At 33.6% G+C, this 22,600-nt stretch overlaps 2 protein-coding genes across 2 annotated transcripts; one reads left to right on the top strand and one right to left on the bottom strand.

Moving 5' to 3' along the window:
• Positions 1–2,431: 2,431 nt before the first annotated feature.
• LOC116110309 (GATA transcription factor 21) lies at positions 2,432–4,132 on the bottom strand. The gene is made up of 3 exons (XM_031396529.1): positions 3,625–4,132; positions 3,171–3,542; positions 2,432–3,062 (listed from the first exon to the last, which is right to left on the bottom strand). The coding sequence occupies exons 1-3, from the start codon at positions 3,982–3,984 to the stop codon at positions 2,721–2,723; spliced, it is 1,074 nt and encodes a 357-aa protein (XP_031252389.1). The 5' UTR covers positions 3,985–4,132; the 3' UTR covers positions 2,432–2,720.
• An 11,727-nt stretch (positions 4,133–15,859) lies between these two features.
• LOC116110327 (beta-galactosidase-like) lies at positions 15,860–22,205 on the top strand. Its single transcript, XM_031396559.1, has 19 exons — positions 15,860–16,285; positions 16,408–16,503; positions 16,607–16,719; positions 16,798–16,864; positions 16,958–17,050; positions 17,169–17,312; positions 17,849–17,937; positions 18,093–18,198; positions 18,289–18,376; positions 18,601–18,719; positions 18,813–18,977; positions 19,262–19,434; positions 19,561–19,670; positions 19,783–19,892; positions 19,989–20,099; positions 20,645–20,755; positions 20,847–21,052; positions 21,134–21,467; positions 21,744–22,205. The coding sequence occupies exons 1-19, from the start codon at positions 16,112–16,114 to the stop codon at positions 21,852–21,854; spliced, it is 2,520 nt and encodes an 839-aa protein (XP_031252419.1). The 5' UTR covers positions 15,860–16,111; the 3' UTR covers positions 21,855–22,205.
• The last annotated feature ends 395 nt before the right edge of the window (positions 22,206–22,600 follow it).

Genomic DNA, 22,600 nt, shown 5'->3' with positions numbered 1-22,600 from the left:
GGATATGGACCTTAGACAAATTGGGATAATAATTGACTTCCTTAGTAGAGTTCAAGCAGTATTGTAGTTCGTAGGCGACCGTGGGCTCCGAGTTGATCATAAGTTTAGAAGGTGTTCTAGGGTCAGAAGGCTTGGGTTCAGATGGAGAGGAACTGGGAAGAAACACCAGACGGGTCTCATATGCAAAACTCTGAGTGGGCCCCATCGGGATTGAGCCTGAACTTTTCAGCTTTGTTAAAGGTGTCTTCATCTTTGGGCTCATCTAGGCCGAAGACACTTTTTGGCACTAACAATTACTTACACGTAATTTATATTAAAACAAATTACATATCCTTTTTTGGTAATTTATCATAAAATAAGTGTTTTTATAATAATTAAATCAAACCATCAACTGGGTTGAAAAGAGCTTTTAAATTAACAACCAACGGCTTATTAATAAAGTTCTACTTTCTTACACTTCATATTATAGATCAAATATGAAGTGTAAATATTAAACATAATTCTATTGCTCACACATTGTAGAGTAATTACCAATTATCCCAAATTTCTTATAATTTTCAAAGTGACCTAATATGGAGTGTCACTTTGGGCCCCTTCACTTTCGTTGGACTCCAGTCACTCAGTCTGTGCAAGTTATTGGGCCTGATCCAGCATAGCGTAATGGGCCCGGCAACTTCTCTAGATCTTCATTACCGTGAGTGGATCTATTAGCACCCTATTGATGGACTAAAGAAGTTCCATTTTTTAATAATTTTGATAATGACAAGCTTATCCTTATGTTAAATTATTAAAATCAATTTTAATATCTTATTCTCAACAAATACTTTTGAAAACCCTCTATTATCTCATAAACCCTAATTTTTATACTTTTCAAATCATTCTTAGAATAAAAAGATAGTTTAATAGAGATTGAAGATTTGCAATGAGACATATTTAATCTATATATCTTTTGTGTTGTTTAATTATATTATATTCTTGGTGTTATTTGTAAGGATTTCATTTAGCTTTAATTTTTTTTTTTTTTTAACTTTCAATTCAGTTATCTAAAATTTTATTCTATATAAAAAAAAAAAAAATGGAATGAAGGGCATTTATGGGATTCTACAAGAAAACAAATAAATGTTAAAACTTTGAACTAGGGTGTCTTAAAAAATAGGATTTCTTTAGTTCATTAGTGGGGTGTCAATAGTTCTTTTTTTTTTTTTTTTTTTTTGTGATCGTGGTGTCTGGGTCAACTTGCGTATACCTCAACTAATCACTGGGACACTGAGTTAACAACGAGGTAAATCGAACTTAAGACCTCTTAGATAATATCCTAAGAGTCCTTATTCAATCACTAAACCAACCAAGGGTGTTTGCGGTTAATAGTTCCATTCCATTAAGGTTGGATGATTCAAAAGCCTTATTTCCTCTTTTTTTTTTTTTTTTTTTAATAATTATTTTTTCTTAGATTCCCACAACCGAACCAACACTATAGTACCGTTGCCCTTCTTTTAACATAATCACAAGAGAAGGAAACTATTTTTTTTTTTTTTTTTTTAATAATTATTTTTTCTTAGATTCCCACAACCGAACCAACACTATAGTACCGTTGCCCTTCTTTTAACATAATCACAAGAGAAGGAAACTAAAAAATAACCCAATATATATCTGAGAAAGGAAAAAGAAATTATAATAATTTACTTGAAAATTTTATCACCAGAAAGATGAGTGGCTGACAGGGTATCTTTGCTGTAGATAGTGAAAATATCAATGAACAAAATAGGATAATTATAACACATATTTGTTTTCTTAACTGCATACTTAATTTGTTCTGGTTTTAGGGTTTCCTCAATAATATATATATACTGGTTTCCTTTACAAGATTTGAGGCTCTATCCTTAATTACCTTCTTTCATCCACACAAAAATTAATATAATTAATCCAACTCAAACTTCGATTAATTCTAAACCCATCAGTTCCTTTGAGGTATTTGTGTAGCGGCCCTATCCAACAACTCAAGTTGCCAAGTTGGATACTGGGACAAGCCAGTTGTTCTTCTTGTAGTAGTACCATTTGAAGACCATTAGGGTCAAAATTCAGATAAGGTATCTGCGACAAAAGTACTATCTTCTAGGTGATTTATCGGGCAGAAAGAGCTGCTGCCCTACTGTGAATCATCACTATCACCATTGAATCTGATGCCAAACACATTCTTTCAGAGAAGGAGAATTTAGTCTGATCTGTTAGCTCTCTAGTTGATCTGCTGCGTGATTTAGCTAATTTAATTATAAGCTTGGAGTAAGATGAAGAATTAATCTTATGAACATAATAATCAAACCCAATGAGTGGAAAGAGGCTGTATATGTAAGAAATTAGTAAACTGAAAGCAAACAACAGAAGGACATATATAAAACAAAAGAATAATGCGAGTAAAAATTTAAAGCTTGAAAACTTTATTAAGTGGACAGCAAAATAAGATGTAGATGAATGAACAAGAGAGATCGATCGATATGATTTGGTTGATTATGATCATCAACAACCTCTAAAATTAATTCTCCACACACAATAACTTCATTTCTTTCTTCTTAAATTTTGTTTCCTCTCACTCCATAATTTGATTTCGTAATTAAACTAAAGTACTTCACGCTTACACTTTTATCAAGCTTAGCTAGTCCTAAGCTAAATAACAAAATAATCTAAAATTAAAGGGAAATAATTAAGATGAATTCTTCAAAAACTCAACCCTGAACAAGGCCATATGATAGAGCCATTAGTAGGATCGCGGCTTCCTTCTCATCTTGAGGGAAAACTCGTTGAAAAGCTGAATTCTTACTCAAGATTATTGTCAAGTCTTCGAAACAAAGCTTCTTTTTGCCCCGTGACGGGGAGCCAAATTGGCACCTTTTCTTGAATGGAAGAGAGCTATTATTACTTGATGATGTCTTATCTTTGTGGTGCACCTTACTTTTCTTAGATTTAGTATCAGCTGCAAGTGCAGTGCCATTGGCAGCTGCTGCCGCCGCCGCCGCCATAGCCCGTCTCGCTTTCCTTTGCCGAATTCCACAGGCGTTGCACAGTGACTGCAAACAAAACGTGTACCAAAAGATCACGTGTTAGTGTTTCTTGAAACACAAAATGCTAAAATGGATGCAAATTAAGAATGGTATAATTAGATCAATGTTAATTACCTTGGGACCTCTAGGTCCACTTCTCCAAAGAGGGGTCTTAGTTGTGTTACAATCAGCACAAACCCTAATTGTGGTGGTGGTCTTGTTTTTGGTAGTGTAGGAATTGTTGTGATTGGTTTCTGATGGTTGCTTATGATGATCTTCAAACTTTTGCATAGAGTTATTTGGTATATTATCACCATCATCCGAATGCATCATCTTCTTCATCAACCTCATCTTTGAAGACATCCACTTAACCGAAGTACTATTCTCACTCTGATTTTCATTTCTCTCTTCTTTCTTCCAGATAGAGAACTTGAGCCCACTGTCACTCTTGTTTGTCACTGTCGTCTGATGATCCCATGATCCCTCTTGTGAAACAAATATCTTAGCCTAAAATCAAAATATATAAGCTATGATCATATAATACAAGTGAAAATATAGTACGAATTAACACTTAAATATTATTAATTACCTCTTGTTGGTGTTGTAATTGATACATCTCCTTTTGATAATATCCTCCAGCTTGTTCTTGAGCTGTCTCGAAGAAATTAGGACATGGGGCGGTAGAAGAAGATGAAGAAGCTGAAGTTGAAGATTGAGAATTTAAAAAGAATAACTGGTGATGTTGATCTTCTTTTAGGTCTAAAGGAAAAGGAGTAAGGGGTGAATGAAAATTTGGAGTCATGGGATCAAGAGAGAGAGAAATGAAGGAAATAATAGAGTTCAATTCTTTTTCTTTCTCAACCTGTTGTCCAGTAAAGATGGAAGAGAGATCAGAAGGGGGACAAGAATTGAAATGAGAGAGAAAAAGGAAGCAAAAAGGTCGTAACATACACAGAAGCAAATCACTTTTAAAGGGGATCAATCGCTCTTCTTGCTAGCGTAGACCTAATAAGAGCTTCACGTGACTTCATGAAACCAAACCAAACAAGTTGAAAAGACAAAATTAATCAAAAGGAGACTTGTGGAATGCAACTACACGATCGACCACATTCAAATAAAACCCTAATTGGGAAAGAATTAAATAACGAGTCACAAGACGATGTAATTTGATGCTAGCCACACAAATTCTGATGATAATACAACACTATATATATATATAATATATTATATATTTATTTATTTATTATTTATTATTTGGTGATGGAGGTGTGTGAGTCAGTTTGCATGTACCTCAACTAATCCCTTAAAACCTAAAGTGAACGACCGAATAATTCTATTAGGAACTACCTATTAATATTTGGGGATACTTGAACTCAAAAATACATTTAGACCTTTTTATTTTTTATTATCAATTATCTAATGGTGATGACTTATATAATTTCAATCTTGTCTATATGTCCACAAAACACATTTATGATCACGAATCATGCATATTAGAACTTAATATGATCATTATTATTAGTAATTGAGAATAATTTTTGATTGGTGGGGGAATATGAAGCGTGGGCATGAATATAGTGTGATGTGAAGACATGGGTCAGAATTGCATTCATGGAACATCTTCTCCTCCACCTCAGTATGCCAAAACCCATTTAATGCTTTTGCAGGCAAGAGACAAGTTCGGCATCCTCTCTCTTCCCCACAACTTGTCAGTAAATTATTCAACCTTACGGTCTTTTTCCTTAATTTTTTATTTTAACTTCCAAAATTATAATTAAATAATAATTAATCATGGATGGTCAACTCAATTAAGCACAGAAAATAAAAGACATGCAAAATTTTCGATCTCTTCTCTTTTTCCTTTTTTATTTCTTTCTCTCCTCTGTAACAGTGAAACGACTGCGGCAGAAAAAGTTAAGAGAAAAAAGCTGACTGGAAAAAGAAAGGACATGAAAGCAAACGTTTTCTCGAAACGACGTACGATCCTATTTAGTTATCAGTCTTTGCATAGTTTCAGTCTTTATAAGGAAAACCACCCAGTAAATTGAGCTAAGCAAGCACAAAATCAACTATGGGAAATTTTTAAATGTAGTTTTGGACTTTTCAATTTTCATAATGTTTAGCTATTTCAAGTATGGTTATTAGTATCCTATGATATCTGATACGTATTATATAATACAATTTGATATAAGTATCCAACGATACGTATTAAAGAGTATATCATAAACATTTCGATACGTTGATATGTATCTTATGATACGATAAGTATTTGTTGTAGATATGTATTTTATGCTACGATATGTATTCGTTCGTATCCTTAAAAATATCGATACAAATCGATACGACTTTATTAATTTGGGCCAAAGACCCAAAAAATTTTTGGATCGAAACTGGGTCACCCAACCCGATTCACTAAAACCTGCCCAAAATTACTCTTTTTGCATGGAGAAAATGAAGAGGAACATGCTTACCTATTTTACATGATAATAATAATACAAGTAAAAATATAGATATTGACATTTATCTTCAAAATTATATGAATAATTGAGAGAAAATAATATAGATTATTAATTTTGTGATTAATTTTGATTATATAATACCATAATTTAAAGTCAATAATACTATAAAAAATTAATTAATTTTGGAGATAATATTAATTTTTAAAAAAATTTGATTATTCTATTTATTATTTTATTAATTTTTTTAAAAAAGATGTATCCACCTATATAATAAAATACGTAATACACAGTTTAAAACTTTAAGATTTTTGATGCACAAAACAATACGCGATTTGACAATTTTGATTTCTAAGTAGCTCACATGATCAACAAGCCAGGATTTGTCAAAGTGTAGAGCATTTAGTGCTCTCTCTCTTTCTCTTTCTCTGTCTCTGAGCCTGTCTGTTGTTTGTTTATAGATATATGTGATGCTCATGCATGTAATCTTTTCCTCAATTCAAATACTTACCGCGAGTTGTTTCTATTCTTTATTAATTTTTGTCATTTGTGTTATATATTCATGACTCAGCAAAATATCAAATATTAGCCATCACTATTCACCAAAATAGCCACAACTGGCTTGACGCGTTAAGTAAAAGTAATTCCTCAGGATCTAAGTAAGTATATTTTGTCTATCAGGTTCAGTCGTCACCTCTGATCCTCTGCCTGATACTGTAGTTCCATTTTTTTTTACATAGTCATGGGTGTTTGTCTTTCGTGGATTAATATTTTTCTATGTCCTTTGAAAGAAAACTATCATCATCCCCAAAAAAGAGTGTTTCCGCAATCCTTAAAAAAAAAAAGGAAATGAACATTGCAGGTTTTTGCAGCTGGAGGATTCCTAGGGTTACCCATCTTTATACTAATTATATAATGAAGCCAGTAGAATAAAATAGTTAAATATACATATTGAAATCTTAATTACAGCAAAAATATCCCATAGAGCTATATCAAAGTCTTATATATTTGTAAGTGGTAAAAGTACAATCTGAAGAAACGGACAGAGACGAAGCAATAAGAGAACGTATGAGGTATTTGTCTCCATATAAGAAGATGATAATGTCCAGGAAAAGAAGATAAATAAATGAAAAGAAATATATGATAATTTTTACGATCACGAGGCAAGCTACGTATGTGGCCTACTAATCACTCCTGTACATGTTGTAGGCAGAGACATCGATTAAGACATGGTGAAAATATTATCATGTATGGTGTCAGTTATATAAGGTATGTCCAATTATCGGTAGTTTTCAAAGTGGTCTTCAAAATCCGAGGGGCCATTGCGTTTCAGCTACAAGACGCTGCTCTCTCTCTCTCTCTCACACTCGATAAACAATCGTGGTGGCAGAAAATTTTCATGGGCAAGGTTGGACCTGGATATATGCAATTTGTTATGGCCACTAGCTTTATCTCATCATCAGCTCCAGGGGCAAACCTGATATAATTAATCTATTGATGAATATCTGATCGATCAACCACATGTTACCATATCTTGAACTCTATTGTTTATAAATGCTTATCTTGTAATCACGTCTTTGTAGCTTCAGTTTTATTTGATTTAACAATTTTAGATTTTAAAACCTCTTCTTGTCTCAACGTGATATAGTTCTAAGTACTGAATATACAGTTCAGACACATGCTTCCTCTATCTATAAATAAGAATCCTAATTTTTTTGTTTGTTTTTTAAATTATACAAGTTTTGATATAATTCATTAAATTAATGCATCTGAATGATTGAAATTTTATTTATTTTGTATTAATTCTAATATGCATTGTTTATTAAAAAAAAAAAAATCTGAACCATCTAAAATGTTTTAATACAATCACTCAAAAATTGTATCATATTTTGTTATGTTGTATTAAAAAAAATTATGCCCTAAGCTTGTCCCAAAAAATAAATCATGAAAGCAAGTATCAATTAGTAATTCTTTGTCTTTCTCTTTCGTATGGTATTTAATCTAACAATTAATAAAACCTCCAAATCTTATAATCTATAAAACAAATTAATGCAAAGGACCTAATTAACCACTCAATCCTTTAAATTAAATCGCCTTGATTAAATCTCACATATATAACCTATAATCCTCCTAGCTAGGGGTGTGTAAAAGAACCGGCCGGAACCAGAATTGGTGGGTACCCGGGGTTCCGGTTCCTACTCGGAACAAGTCCTAACAGGGTAGGTTCCAGTTCTAGAAATCAGGAACCAGCTGGTTCTGGTTTTGATTTTGGTTCTACCCTTGTAGGATCTAGGAACTGGAACTAGAACCGAGATCCAGGTAGGAACTATGATTGAATTATAATTTTTGTAAACTATTGGGAGTGTATTTATAATTTTTAGAGGGTTTATTTGTCATTTGTAAAAAAGTAGGAGGATAATAAATTAACCCAGGTACTTGGAATTGAAACAGAACCTATGTTTTAGGTTCTGATTCTTGGCTTCTAGGAACCGAAACCAACCGATTCTGGTTCCGATTCCAAATCCAAGGAACCGGTGGATTCTAGTTCCAGTTCCTTTGAATTTAAGTGGTTACTCAGACCCACCCACCCCAACACCTAACTATAAGTTCTACAAAACTTGCCGGACACAAGTTAAGGGGGAGGTCTTATATTTTGCCATAGCAAACTAGTGCCTTCCCTAATTTAAGACCCTTATATATTTTTCATAGTGAAAAATATATAAAGTTTGTTTAGTTATATTTAGGATGATTGTACACCAATCAATTACAAACCAATGAGGAGTTGAATGGGAACTAATCTGTCAGAACGAAGCTGAACTGACCCAGAAAAGTGAGAAGGATCTTTGTAGATTGGTTGATTAGCGGCGCCCCACCGGTTGAAGATATACTAAAAGCTCCTTTAGTGTTGAACAAGGTCCAACACAATTATTAATAGATTCGCCAAATCTGAATCTGATTGGTCAACCACCAAAATTCGAATGGTTTGCTTCCATAAAATGAGAAGTTAAAGCCACAGTCATTTTCAAATACTAAGTTGTGCAATCCGCAACCACAAGAATGAAATATCAAATTTCATTTAAATGATTTTCATTTATATATAGTAGTCTTTTTCAGATCCCACCTAAGTGTACATATCATATCATATGCATGGCAACGGTTTGGCAAAATTATGTGACATTAAGAGAATGTTCAGACCGCCTTTAAAACCCTGATTGAAATGGATGAATTGATCATTAGCACTTCGCACCGGATTACAATCATGTGGACTAAAACACAATAACAGGTTCTTGCTTATATTATGTGGCATCATTTTTTATTTTCCTTTTTTAAAAATGTTTGTCTTTACTCAACACCCTAGTACAATAAAATTCAGTGGTCAGATATGCTATTTACACAATAATGAAATGTTTCACTCAGTTCAATATTTCTTGCAGGTAATCGACTCTACTGCATTATTCTTATCAGCTGTCAGTTTCATAAAAAGACGGTATAAAAATATGGTCAACCAAAACAAAGAAATCATGCTTAAACATCTTATAATTTTGAATCCTTATAGCCTTGTTTTTTATAGGATTGGAATGACAAAGTCTAGCCGTATAGGAACATATTGGGCTGTCTTGTCTTGCACATCAGGTCCTAAATATAATCTGAATAACTCCCTTGCCTAACAGCATCCACTCTTTTTGGGCAAATCCAAACATCCTGGGTTTGGTCCTAGTGCCATGTATTGTAATTAACGGCCCAAATGTTGCCTGTTCTCTCTGTTGTGATGTCCTTGCAGTGGATATTTCTTTGATGGGCTCAATACTTTCCATACGTTGGGCTAACTCAATGGCAATTATCAGCCGAAAAGAATCTTTCTTGGCTCTCAAATCCTGCCATATAATTGTTACTTGAGAATTTATTAATATGCATTTTGGATTTTATATTATAAAATTTGCATTTAATTTATTTGGGGACCAAATAAATATTAATTTAAATGTTTTATGATCTCTTTTTGTGTCACTTTCTCTTCTCATTAGAATAACTAGTTTAATAAGACTACCCAGCAACTTTGATATTAAAAATAGAGACCAACCCAAATAATTAAAAGAAATTGCTGTCATGAGATAGCAATAGCAATAGAATGCATGGAGAAGTGAGCATTTGTCAAAGTCATCACATAATAAAACCCAGATAAGGATAGGTTTCTTCATGACCTGGAATGATGTAGCTGTGTCTCTTTTTTCTTCTTATCTTTAAACTAAAACCATTTTAATGTCGTGCAAGCAAAGGTTGTTGCTGCAGCTTGTCAACAATGACCAGCTTTTTCTTTTATTTTTATTTTGTGTGTGTGTGTAATTGGCCTCATTAAAGAACCAGCTAATTGATATTGATGTTAATCGCTGAATTTATGGTGGGGTGAAATTTTTGACTAGATGAACAACACTCGACATTTATTTAATCAACAATTGGCTCTTTGGATAAGTTTTAGTTAAATCTGTTGTACAAACATCTTACCCTACAAATTGATGTGATTGAGCAGAGTGAATTAAAATCTTATCTGGATAAGAATTATTGACTGGTTTTGAAATCATCCTCAAAATTATTCTTGGTACATGACAAATTAATTTAAAATGTGTCCAACGTTTTTGTTTGGTCAATCCACATAAATATTGGACTCATGATGAAAGCATTAACGAACCCACAAGTTGAAAAGAGAGTAGTTAATCAGCAACTCTCAAGGTTCTCAAATGAATGCAAAAGAAAAAGGGTGAAATCCACCAACTCTAATAGCAACAAAAGTCAGTTTGTGTAGAACCCACAAAGTCAATTGATTGTTAGTTAGTTATCCCTGCAATTTCTGCACTTTGAAGATGTGTTGTATTCTTTTCTCTTCTCAGTTACCAACCAAAGATACTTTCACTCACTTACGCAACAAATTGGCGAGTTTGGTCGATGTGAATCCAGGAGGTTCAACCCATTATCCTGGTGGTTGCCAAATTGCATTGGCCTTAAATTAACCACGACATGGCTTCGGTCCCTACTCAACCAACACTATGCATAATGGGTGCGATAAGGGTTGGGATTGAAATTGAAGCCAAGTAACCAACTTCTCCCGTAAGCCAAACTAATGGTAATGCAGCTGTCAGTAAAGATGGGTAGCTCACAATTTCTTTGTAGACTTTAGTCGAACAGTTGGTAGTGGTTGAACAAATAAGATAATACGAAGTAGTTTCAATGTGAAGCAAAGATGTTTGTTGTCTAACTAATAAAAATTAGACGTGGTGTTGTTAGAACTTCAATTAGCTAATCATAATAATTATAATTAATAGTATTCAGGTCAGATGATCGTGTCAGAGTCAGTCATCAAGGATAATGTTATTTGTAAGACGGTGTTTAATGTATACTCAAACCTAGACCTTTTATCAACCAGTTTTGGACTATTTGCCACATAACATAAGATGTGACATGCTTCCTGTTCCTTTGTTAATTAAAATTCATTATAAGATAATTTTTATAGTTTATTTCAATGCAATTATAAATTATTAACTTGACGGTCTTTACTAATACGTCTTCAAATTTATAAATAATTCCAAGACTTAGATAAGTGTTAGTGTTATTATAACATTGACAATATGACTCTCCTAGTAATGCTCAAACATTATTATAAAAATAAATGACATGCTTGAATATGAACGGACAACGGAGATAGATCAACAATTTAATTCTGCATATAATATACCCCATTTAATTTCTTTTTATGTTTTACAAGATAAGCTTAAATTACCCTGATTTTTACTCCCATTGAATCCATATGTGAATATGGTACTAAGTAGAGCAAAATTTTTAGAAAGAATACCTCAAATGAAAGCTCTCAAGTAATTATATTCGAACTAATTAGGACTTACCTGACCAATAATTTTAGGTAGAGACGGATGTTATTCTAGTTGAAATTAAAAATATATATATTAATGTATATAATTTCTGGATTTTGGTTCACTTTAATAAAAATATTAGTGTGTAATTAGTTTTTATTTTAGTCAATCTCAACTGAAATTTTTGAACTGCCGTGAAATTGGTTGAGATGTGACACAAATACCATAAAAAAAAAAAAAAAAAAAAGTAATTAAATTCTTCAAAAGTAAAATTAGTTATGGTGTGAATGTGAACGTGACCTTTTGCTAGATGAAAACACCAGCACAATTTAGGGTGGATGATGAATTTGATTGATTTGTGAGACATGATCAATTGACCCACCGCCAAACCTAACTAAATCTAATGAGGACCCACATCCTAAGAAAGAAGGACATAGATTAATTAGTAGCCAAATCAATCAATTCCCATGTATGACGTGCCATAGTCATCCATAAGAGAGAACCGTCTGATGTTAAGCTTATCATGAAGACGTGATTATTACCTAATTATCATCTTCTTTATCTTTAACTCAACGTTGGAGGCCCAACCCGAATTAGAAACAAAGGGCCCGCAATATTTACATCTGCACGTATTCATCCATAACCATAAAGCTAGTCTCTTTCTCTTTTTTTTTTTTTTTTTTAATTATTATTAGGCAGACCGATTTATACATACCCAAGGTTGGTCGTAACGATAAAGTGATACCCAAAAAGTTTTGAAATGATAAATAAGTACCTTCCGTCATGTGTTATTAGTGATTTCCGTTTGGTAATAGTAAAAGGACTAGAATGTCCTTGAAAGTTTGATATTTTAGTTTTTTATAAATTTAAAAATTTCTAAAAAACCCCATAAGTTTGCTAATTTAACTAAACACCCAAATATAAATTTTTTTATAAAATAACAAAAACACCCCCACCACCTGCAGTGCTAGATTTCGGCCACCACCGTCGAAATCTGACCAGCAAATTGTGTTATGATACAAACCCGTCGGATCTGTGTCGTACCGTGTCAATCTGGCCTTTTTCGGCCAGATCCTTAGATCTACGGCTAAATCTGGCTGTCGAGGCCGCAAAACTCTCGACGGCCAGATCTGGACATAGATCTGGTCTTTTTCGACCAGATTCGCCATGGATCTGGCCGGAAAAGGCCAGATCTAATGCCAGATCTGGTCGTCGAGGACGCAAAACTCTCGACGGCCAGATCTGGACATAGATTTGGCATTTTCCGGCCAAATCCATGGTGGATCTGGCCGGAAAAGGCCAGATCGATGCGTTATGACACAGATCTGATGGGTCTGTGTCGTAACGCAATTTTCAGGTCAGATTCCGACGGTGGTGGCTGGAATCTAGCATTGCGGGTGGTGGGGTGTTTTTATTATTTTACAAAATTTTTATATATTGGGGTGTTTAGTTAAATTAGCAAACCTAGAGGGTTTTTTAGAAATTTTTAAATTTATAAAAATCTAAAATATCAAACTTTCAGGGGCATTCTAGTCTTTTCACGATTATCAAATGGAAATTACTAACAACACATGACGGAAGGTACCTATTTGTCGTTTCAAAACCTTTTGAATACCACTTTATCGTTACGGCAAACCTTGGGTATGTGTAAGTCGTTCTCCCTTATTATTATTATTTTTAATAAACACAACATGTTTTAGGGTTTACGTCCAAAATAATTTCTTTTTGGGTTAATTTGACACTGCTATTAATATCATATTTGATATAATTAAATTATCCAATGAATTATTTAGTGAAAAACAAAAGCCATTTACATTTAACATAATTGATAATTGTTGTAATTTATTAGGGTTAGAAGAAAGAATTTACGTATGATAAAAGGCATGCATCAATATGCGGAGGTGCTTAAAGCAAGTAAATTGAAATGGGAGACAATGCTTTTACGATTCTTTTAATCTTTTGGTCTGAAATTAAGCAGCAAAGAATACAAGTAATAGATATAGGGTAAAGATAATTTCTAATATTCTCTCCAATCTATTCTTTAGAATCACCTTTTTGAAGCATTGAAATTGAATTAGGCAAAGTATTTATGCTTAAATTAATGTTCTTTCTTTCTCATTTTATAATAATAATAATAATAATAATAATATAAGATAGGGTAAGATTCTAATTTTTTAAATGTTGAAATATTTTAATAAATGGAATGAAAGTAAACTTATAGATAACGTTTTAAATATTTTAATTTTTCTCTTGAAATGACATGGTACGGGACAGGGGAGTCATCAAGTCATCATATAGTCATCTACATTTTAGACTTCTGGAATTTGATGTTCATAATGTCTAGATGATATTACTGTAATTTACAAGAACATTGAATCTAATATGAAACTTTTAATGGTAAAATGCAATTTAAGAATATAAATAACCCACATTTAAAATATTTATTTTTAACACAACAAAAGATACTGTTAAATATATATAAGGACTATGATTGAAAGAATAGGTGTTATAGAGTGTGAAGTGTGTATGAAAATGTAAATGTGTCGACTTACCTTCTCTATATTAAATAGATAGGAAAACAAATAGAATGAGAAGACTAATTGTATCTAATATTTGGTTGGGTTACAATTTTCAATGAATTGGGGAGTTGGGAGACGATGAAAACGACTTTAGAAGCCGAACAAGGCCGGTGCTTTATTATTCTTATTTTTATATATTATATATAATTATATATATATATATATATATATATTAGATGATGAGGTCATTGGATCAGACGGTAAACACAAGTACAAGTCAACATTGACTCATGAGTCTTCACCAATAGGCTGTATCAATTTGACTAACCATATCTTCTTTAAATACATCGTCAAAATTTTGTTAATGTCTTTGTAAGTAGTGATAATTTTTTCAAGGATAAATGATATTTTTCATCCTGTGATTATTATTGTTAGGAATATGTAGCTTAATTTTGAAGAGCGTTTGATTTATTACTTCTAACATTATTATTGCGTATTACAAAGCTTCCATAAAATTTAGTGCAACTCACCATCACATTTTTTCCAATTCAAATCTTTCCTAATTCTTTAGACTTAATCTAGGGATTGGTCTGATAGGTAAAGAGATTTACTAATTTCTTGAGTTTTTGAATTCAAACCTTAGATCTATACCACAATATTATTGTAATTTATTTAGTCATTTGTGTTTATAGGTTGTTCATAAATTTCGGGGATTAAAAAAAATTATTTAAACCTTAAAATAATTAAATCAATGAGTTCCCATATTTATAATATTTTGTTAACTCCCTACAGACTTTATAGCAACCAATCTCATGACCTTGCCGGGAACTTGCTCATGATCAAGAACAACGACTATCAATTATTTGTAATTTTGTTTCTGTAACTTGCAATCTAATTAATTATCATATTTTCACCCTTCTTCTCTTTAATATTTCATTAAATTTGAACAATAATAGTTTTCATTTATTATTAATTGAAGAATATAAATGAAATCATTTAATAGATGTTAAAGACAATCTTACCTAAAACTTAAAAGGCAGGTGAATGTGGCTTGGTTAGTTGGGACATGGGAGGCCTACATTATGACGTGGCTTTGTATGATTAGCTGCTTGTGGGACTCAATTTAAACGCTTCAGGTCAAAGCAACCACGGCAGATGGTACACGCTATCGAGAGGCAACTTGACTAACTTAAATTTCTACTTTCTTTAACCAATAAATCTTCTACTAAATTTTCATGACAAGTAAGTCAATTACAAATTCACGTGGTCACAAACTTAAAGAAAAATATTTACGACATAAATATATTTCTAAAAATAAAACACTGTTATTTTATGGTTGAAAGAGAAAGATGGTGACCAATGGATAAATATGTATTTCATAAATCAAGTAGTAACAATTGATGATTGGACAGATTAATTATAGCAACTACTTTGTTAATTTCATACTAAAATCCATCTAAATCGTATGAGCCCTTTTTAAATCAATTCCTTTTAAACACTCGCATTTGCTTTAAAGTAACTGTCTTAATTCTGAATTAATTTGTTTCCCATTAAGATATATATTAAAAAAAAAATTAACTTGAAATTATTTCCATTTGAAGGTATCTAAATAATCCAATTGCATGAAATAAATAAATATGCATTGGGATTAGATGAATCTTTCTGTATTAAAGAAAAACAAGAAACTAGATTGAAAGCCTTGAATTTGGCCAGGGACGGTCCCAAAATCAAATGAACTAACCACTCGACATTTTTCTTAAATGCTTCAGCATAAAAATATTGTTTTAGTTTGAAATTCACCTTTGGCTACCCCAACAAACCAAACTCAAAGCAACGAAGTTGTTAATGGTAGAAAGATATAATGTAAAGTTCCGTGTGAGAGACGTTGAGGTTGAAGTTAAGCGAACCTAAGCTCAGCGCTTATCAAAAGGCAGAAAATTTGGGACCCATTTCTTTCTTCAAGTGTTATAAAAGCAGTTGGAAGTGTGAGTTTCCCAATCCATTTCCATTCATCGTAAACCAAAGCCAAACCAAACTGAAAACTCTGCCATCTCTTTCACTTTTGACAGTTCATTCTCAAAAGAATCAATAAAAGAGAAAATCTGTTCTTTTTTTCGTTTCTTTTGTTCCTTCTTTCTCTCTCCCTCTTGAACATTACCGTATATATGCCATATAGCATCAAAGTGGAGACCGAGTTTTTTAAAAAACGCCATTGATTAGTTCCGAGAAACTCCCAAGGTTTTATGGAGTTCCGGGGTTTAAAGACCAACATGTTCGTGTTGCTGCTAATGCTGTTTTCTTCATGGGTTTGTTATGTGGAAGCAACTGTGTCTTATGACCATAAAGCTATCATCGTTAGTGGCCGGAAAAGGATTCTCATTTCTGGCTCCATTCATTATCCCAGAAGTACTCCTCAGGTACTGGAAGTGCCAATGTGGCTCCTCAATGTTTCTGTTTAATTTTTATGGAGTTTTCACACATGGGAACTTCTTCTTTTAGTCTTTTGGACTGAGTTGTTTTTTTGAAATTGTAATTGCAGATGTGGCCTGATCTTATTCAGAAGGCCAAAGATGGAGGTTTGGATGTTATACAAACTTATGTCTTTTGGAATGGACATGAGCCTTCTCCTGGGAAAGTAATGCATTTGAATTTAATTTATTATTGCAATTTTTTTAAAACAATTTCTGGATTCAATAACTTATTGGTCCTTTTTATTTTTAAATTCTGTGTACTTTCAGTATTACTTTGAGGACAGATATGATCTTGTTCGGTTCATCAAGCTTGTTCAGCAAGCCGGCCTTTATGTTAATCTCCGGATTGGCCCTTATGTTTGTGCAGAATGGAACTTTGGGTAATAGCAATTATGCGTTCTCACTCTTGTTTTAATTTATAACTATACTTGTATTACAATGTTCTGTTTCTGCTTCAGGGGATTTCCTGTTTGGCTGAAATATGTTCCAGGCATTGAATTTAGAACAGACAATGAACCTTTCAAGGTTGGACACTATATTGATTTATCTTTTCTCTTATCACTCTTTCTTGAGTAATTTGGTTTATTAATCTAATGATTAATTTAACTCGTAATGAAGGCGGCAATGCAAAAATTCACGGAGAAGATAGTCAGCATGATGAAGGCAGAAAAGTTGTTTGAAACACAAGGAGGTCCAATAATTCTGTCACAGGTTGGAAACTTATCTGCTTTGTAATCCTTATTTGTCTTGTAGAAATGGGTTATTTTTTATTATTACTTCTGTCTTTAGCTTTGTTCAAACGTTTTATATAATTGCATTATTTTTGCAGATAGAGAATGAATTTGGACCGGTTGAATGGGAAATTGGTGCTCCTGGTAAAGCTTATACCAAATGGGCTGCTCAAATGGCTGTTGGTCTTGACACTGGTGTTCCGTGGGTTATGTGCAAACAAGATGATGCTCCTGATCCAGTTGTAAGCAATTCTTAGCCATCTTTTTCACCGGCTTCTTTTTGCTTTTTTTTTTTTATTTTCAATTCTTAATAGCATTTTGGTATGTCTTTCTTTATTATGGCCCTCCTTTCTTGGTGGGGTTCTTAATAGTTAGTTGTCTGCTTCCAATTAGTTGGTGTCAATCGTAGTACATTTTTATCTCATATGCTTTTGGGTGTTGCCTCTTTTTCAATTTAATTTCACGGGGTCCTATCAATCTCTCTTTTATTTTATTTTATTTTGTCTTTTCTTCAATTTTCTCTGAATTTTGAGCAAGTAATAATATATAACCATGAGCATGTCCCTTTTCACTAGATGATCTCAATTATTAGAAACTTGGTTTGAAAATCCAGTTGAAAGATGCTAATCTAAATGTTTACGGTGAAAAGTGTGCTTATATCAATTTGGGGGTTAATTTGGTGATTACTTGAAGTTCTTTAATCACAAGTGATTATGCTCTTGGTACTGTACAAAAAGATTCTAGATAATCTCTTGCTGACTAATCTTTCACCTGGCAGATAAACACTTGCAATGGTTTCTACTGTGAAAACTTTGTTCCAAACCAGAAATATAAACCCAAAATGTGGACAGAAAACTGGACTGGCTGGTATAGAGGCCAACTCTTTCTCTCTCTCTCTTCGATCCTTTTCTGTATTTATTTATCTTTATCATCTGTTGCAAGTAGTTCAAGCAAGTTGTATTACTGTTTTCTGAAAAATTTGGAATATCTTCCCTGATTTTCCCTTTTGTTTGTTTAATTAGGTTCACCGCGTTTGGTGGCCCAACTCCTCAAAGACCAGCAGAAGACGTGGCATTTTCAGTGGCAAGGTTCATACAGAATGGAGGTTCATTCGTAAACTACTACATGGTAAATTAATACGCTTTCATCTTTCTGGGCAAATTTTTTCTGCAGCTCTGTAATTGATTTTGTTTTTTCTATTTTTTTTTCTTGATTCAGTACCATGGAGGAACTAATTTTGGCCGGACAGCTGGTGGTCCCTTCATTGCTACTAGCTATGATTATGATGCTCCTTTAGATGAATATGGTAAGCAAACATGTTTAGCATCCTAGAGCTAAGTATGCTTAAGTTACCTGTGTGGCTGCATCATGAACTTCCAGCATTAAAGATTCTAATTACTTTAAATGCGACTAACACTGTAATTATGCTGCTACCTGAATGAAAGAAAGATTGAGAATATTTAAGGTTGTATAGACATCTTCCAGAAACATCATACTCCACATTAATCTGAGTTTTCTGTTTTATACCAGGGCTACTAAGGGAACCAAAATGGGGACATTTGAGAGATTTGCATAAAGCCATCAAATTATGTGAATCAGCTTTAGTTTCTACAGATCCCAAAGTGACTTCACTTGGAAAAAATCAAGAGGTAAGCCTTAGAGCAAAGTAGAAGAAAACCAGATTTAAGCCCTTGGGTTCCATCTTTGAGAATTGAGCTTCTAATCACTATAATTATCTACAGGCTCATGTTTTTAACCAAAAATCTGGATCTTGTGCGGCATTCCTTGCTAACTATGACACAACATACTCAGTAAAAGTGAACTTTCGAAATATGCAATATGAACTGCCACCTTGGTCCATCAGCATCCTCCCTGACTGCAAAACTGCAGTTTACAATACTGCTCGGGTAAGGAGAAGACTCTTCAACATCTTGCAATTAGTTCCTGTTTCTTAACATCGACTTAACACTTGTAATCCTTTTTCTATGTTTCAATTAGTTTTCGCATGAAATCTACGTTCTATTATGGAGCAAACTTCATAAAACATACTGAAGTTCAATATAGTAAAGACCTAACAAATTGCTCATGCTAGAAATTCAAAAAGCGATTTTGCTACGAAATAAACCTGAGCTTTTTATGTAGAGTCAGTTGAGAATTTTCAAGGGTGAATTCTGACATCAAATTGTAACAGCTTGGTGCCCAAAGCTCCGTGAAACAGATGACACCTGTCAACAAATTTTCTTGGCAGTCATACATTGAAGAAAGTGCCTCTTCTAGTGATGATAAAACTTTTACCACTGATGGGCTGTGGGAACAATTAAATGTGACTAGAGATGCTTCGGATTATTTGTGGTATATGACAAAGTGAGTAGTTTTGACTAATCACCTCTTGGCTTCCTTGACACGTTTAACCTCTCAGTTTTAAAATTAGTTTTTATAATCTTTCTGAAACTGATTTTTATCAATATATGTTTTCTGTGTCCCACTCAGTGTAAATATAGGCTCTAATGAAGGATTTCTGAAGAATGGACAAGATCCTCTTCTCAACATTTGGTCTGCAGGTCATGCACTGCATGTTTTCATTAATGGTCAACTATCAGGTAATGGGAAGAGTGAGACACTATCATAAGTTGGCCCAGTACTAATGTCAAATGAACATCATGTGTATCTTCACTTATAACCAACTCACTTTAGCTTTTATCATTAATTCAGGAACTGTTTATGGTGGAATTGACAATCCAAAATTAAGTTTCAGTCAAAATGTCAAAATGAGAGTTGGTGATAACCAGATTTCTTTGTTAAGTATATCTGTGGGTCTTCAGGTCAGTTTTCTCATTTTCTGATGCGCCTCTATTCTTTGAACACTGCTGACAACTCGGAAGTATGACAGTTTACTCTTTGCATCATCAAATTCTCAGAATGTAGGCACACATTTCGAGCAATGGAATGCTGGTGTGCTAGGTCCAGTAACATTGAAGGGTCTCAATGAGGGGACAAGAGACTTGTCTAAACAGAAATGGTCTTACAAGGTATGTCTTTAAATATTCAAAAGAAATATGTTACCTTGCACCATACTGAAAATTTAGGGTTCTGGTAGGTCTTTTGCATAATTATGGCTTGAGCTATATTTTGTAGACAGGTTACTGGGTTATTCCGGAAAAGAACTCTGACATTTTTGCTTGAATTTATCATTTCTATGTCCAATGAGGACTCACACCACATCCAATTGTTAATACAACATATAAAGCCATTACTGCAGATAGTACTACACCCTTGTTTGTGAACTACTGATTTTGTTGAAACCTATGGAATTATTAGAATGACATTGACTGTTGGAAAAGCAACGGTAAAATAAAGTGAGTATACTTTGTCTAGTGGTGGATTGATCCAAGAGTCATCTGAATGCCCAAAAATATTCACAAATTATTTATTAATTTAAAAGAATAACAGTTTCAGGTAATGCAGATGTAGCCAGAAAGTTTGGTCATAAATGATTGAATATTTCTTGAGTATAAGTTTTTCACAATGATATTCATCACAAGCTAGCTAAACATGTACTGTATGATCTAAGCAGATTGGTCTGAAAGGTGAAGATTTAAGCCTTCATACCGTTAGTGGGAGCGGCTCTGTTGAATGGGTAGAAGGATCATCATTGGCCCAAAAACAACCATTGACATGGTACAAGGTGAGAACAATTTCTACTCTCAGTTCATTTCCACTACTCTTAAAAATTAATGGTATACCAGATATATTAATACCAAATATTTGTTCTGCAGACTACTTTCAACGCACCGGCAGGCAATGATCCTTTAGCTTTGGATATGAATACCATGGGAAAAGGGCTGATTTGGATCAATGGTCAGAGCATTGGGCGCCACTGGCCTGGATATATAGCACATGGTAGTTGTGGTGCTTGTAATTACGCCGGAACTTATACAGACAAGAAATGTCACACGAACTGTGGACAGCCATCTCAAAGATGGTGAGAACAATGTTGCTTCTTTATTCTTGTTATCGTTTGTTTCCCCAGTTTGAATATTCACTCGGTAGATGTTACTTTTAGGTATCATGTTCCACGCTCATGGCTGAATCCAACTGGAAACCTGTTGGTTGTGTTTGAAGAATGGGGTGGTGATCCAAGTGGAATTACTTTGGTCAAAAGAACAACAGGAAGCGTATGTGCTGATATTTTTGAAGGGCAACCAGCCTTAAGCAACTGGAACATAATCTCCTCTGGAAAATCAGATAAAATGCAATCCAAAGCCCATTTGTGGTGTCCTCCTGGGCAGAAAATCTCGAAAGTAAAGTTTGCTAGCTATGGGTTACCACAAGGAACATGTGGAAGCTTTCGTGAGGGTAGCTGTCATGCTCACAAGTCATATGATGCTTTTCAACGGGTACAGCTAGAACTCTAATGACTCTTTATTTCCTTACTATTTTCATAGTATGCAAGTTCATTTGAAGATTATTTTTTCATTTAGAAATTTATAGAAAAAAAAATCTCTTCACTTGGTATGCAGAAGGCCAAATTAATCCTAATCTACTGTTCTTATGTGACACCTTTTGTTTGGTCCTCTATCCAAATGCTGATGTTGATCACAAGCTTTTAGTTCAATTTATGAGTTTGTCCAACTTCAGCTGATTTGAGTTCCCTCGTAATCCTTCTCTTTCAGAATTGCATTGGAAAGCAGTCTTGTTCAGTATCTGTGGTTCCTGATGTTTTTGGAGGCGATCCATGTCCAAACGCCAATAAGAAGCTTTCAGTCGAGGCTATCTGCAGCTAAAATTCAGATATCCAAAGTTTACAAAGGTGATAAACTTCAACACTACCAGAGGGCTGAAGTTTACAACTATACATCTATACCACACAATTTGGCTCAAGCCAAGAATAAATTGTTAAGTAGTTAGAAAGATGCTTTATGTACATAGGCAAATTTTTTGTCAATATAGGCAAACATAGGGTCAGTCCTATATGAAAAAGTTTTAGTTCGCAAACCTTCATATAGGTAAGCCTTCAGCTTACTGGTTTCAATCTTCATCTGGAAATTTCCAGTGGAAATCAATTGTATTGTCTTTGTATGTGTATGAATAAACTGGAAGTAATAAATAGAAGCTTTTCAATAGCATTTGGTTTCTATATTTCTTCTGTTTACATAACTATCTAATCTAATTACATGCATATGCATTCATATAGTTTTGGTCAAGAGTAATGCTAGCCTTACTCACTTCTCTTACTCATCTTTGTAAATATAAAGTATAGTACGGATACCATAAGCATAGTACGGGTATCATATGTCATTTTAACAAAAGTGAGTAAGAGAAGTAAGTAAGGAGAGTAAGTAAGGCTAGCATTTTTCTTTGGTCAATCATAAGGAACAACAGCAACAAAACATACGCAAGATGTTGATGACTTGATGCTTGACATGTCTTGCTTCTCCAATTACCTTTGTCTCATGGATTGAATCTGAGATTTGAGTCCTTGGTAGCCTTTAAGAAAGAACTGAACTGAGGACAAAGCAAAAATTTCTTG

Source organism: Pistacia vera, unplaced genomic scaffold (genome assembly GCF_008641045.1).
Source record: "Pistacia vera cultivar Batoury unplaced genomic scaffold, PisVer_v2 Contig60, whole genome shotgun sequence".
Lineage (NCBI taxonomy): Eukaryota > Viridiplantae > Streptophyta > Magnoliopsida > Sapindales > Anacardiaceae > Pistacia > Pistacia vera.
Note: the sequence above shows the minus strand (reverse complement) of the source record. Positions and strands in the feature narration are given on the sequence as shown.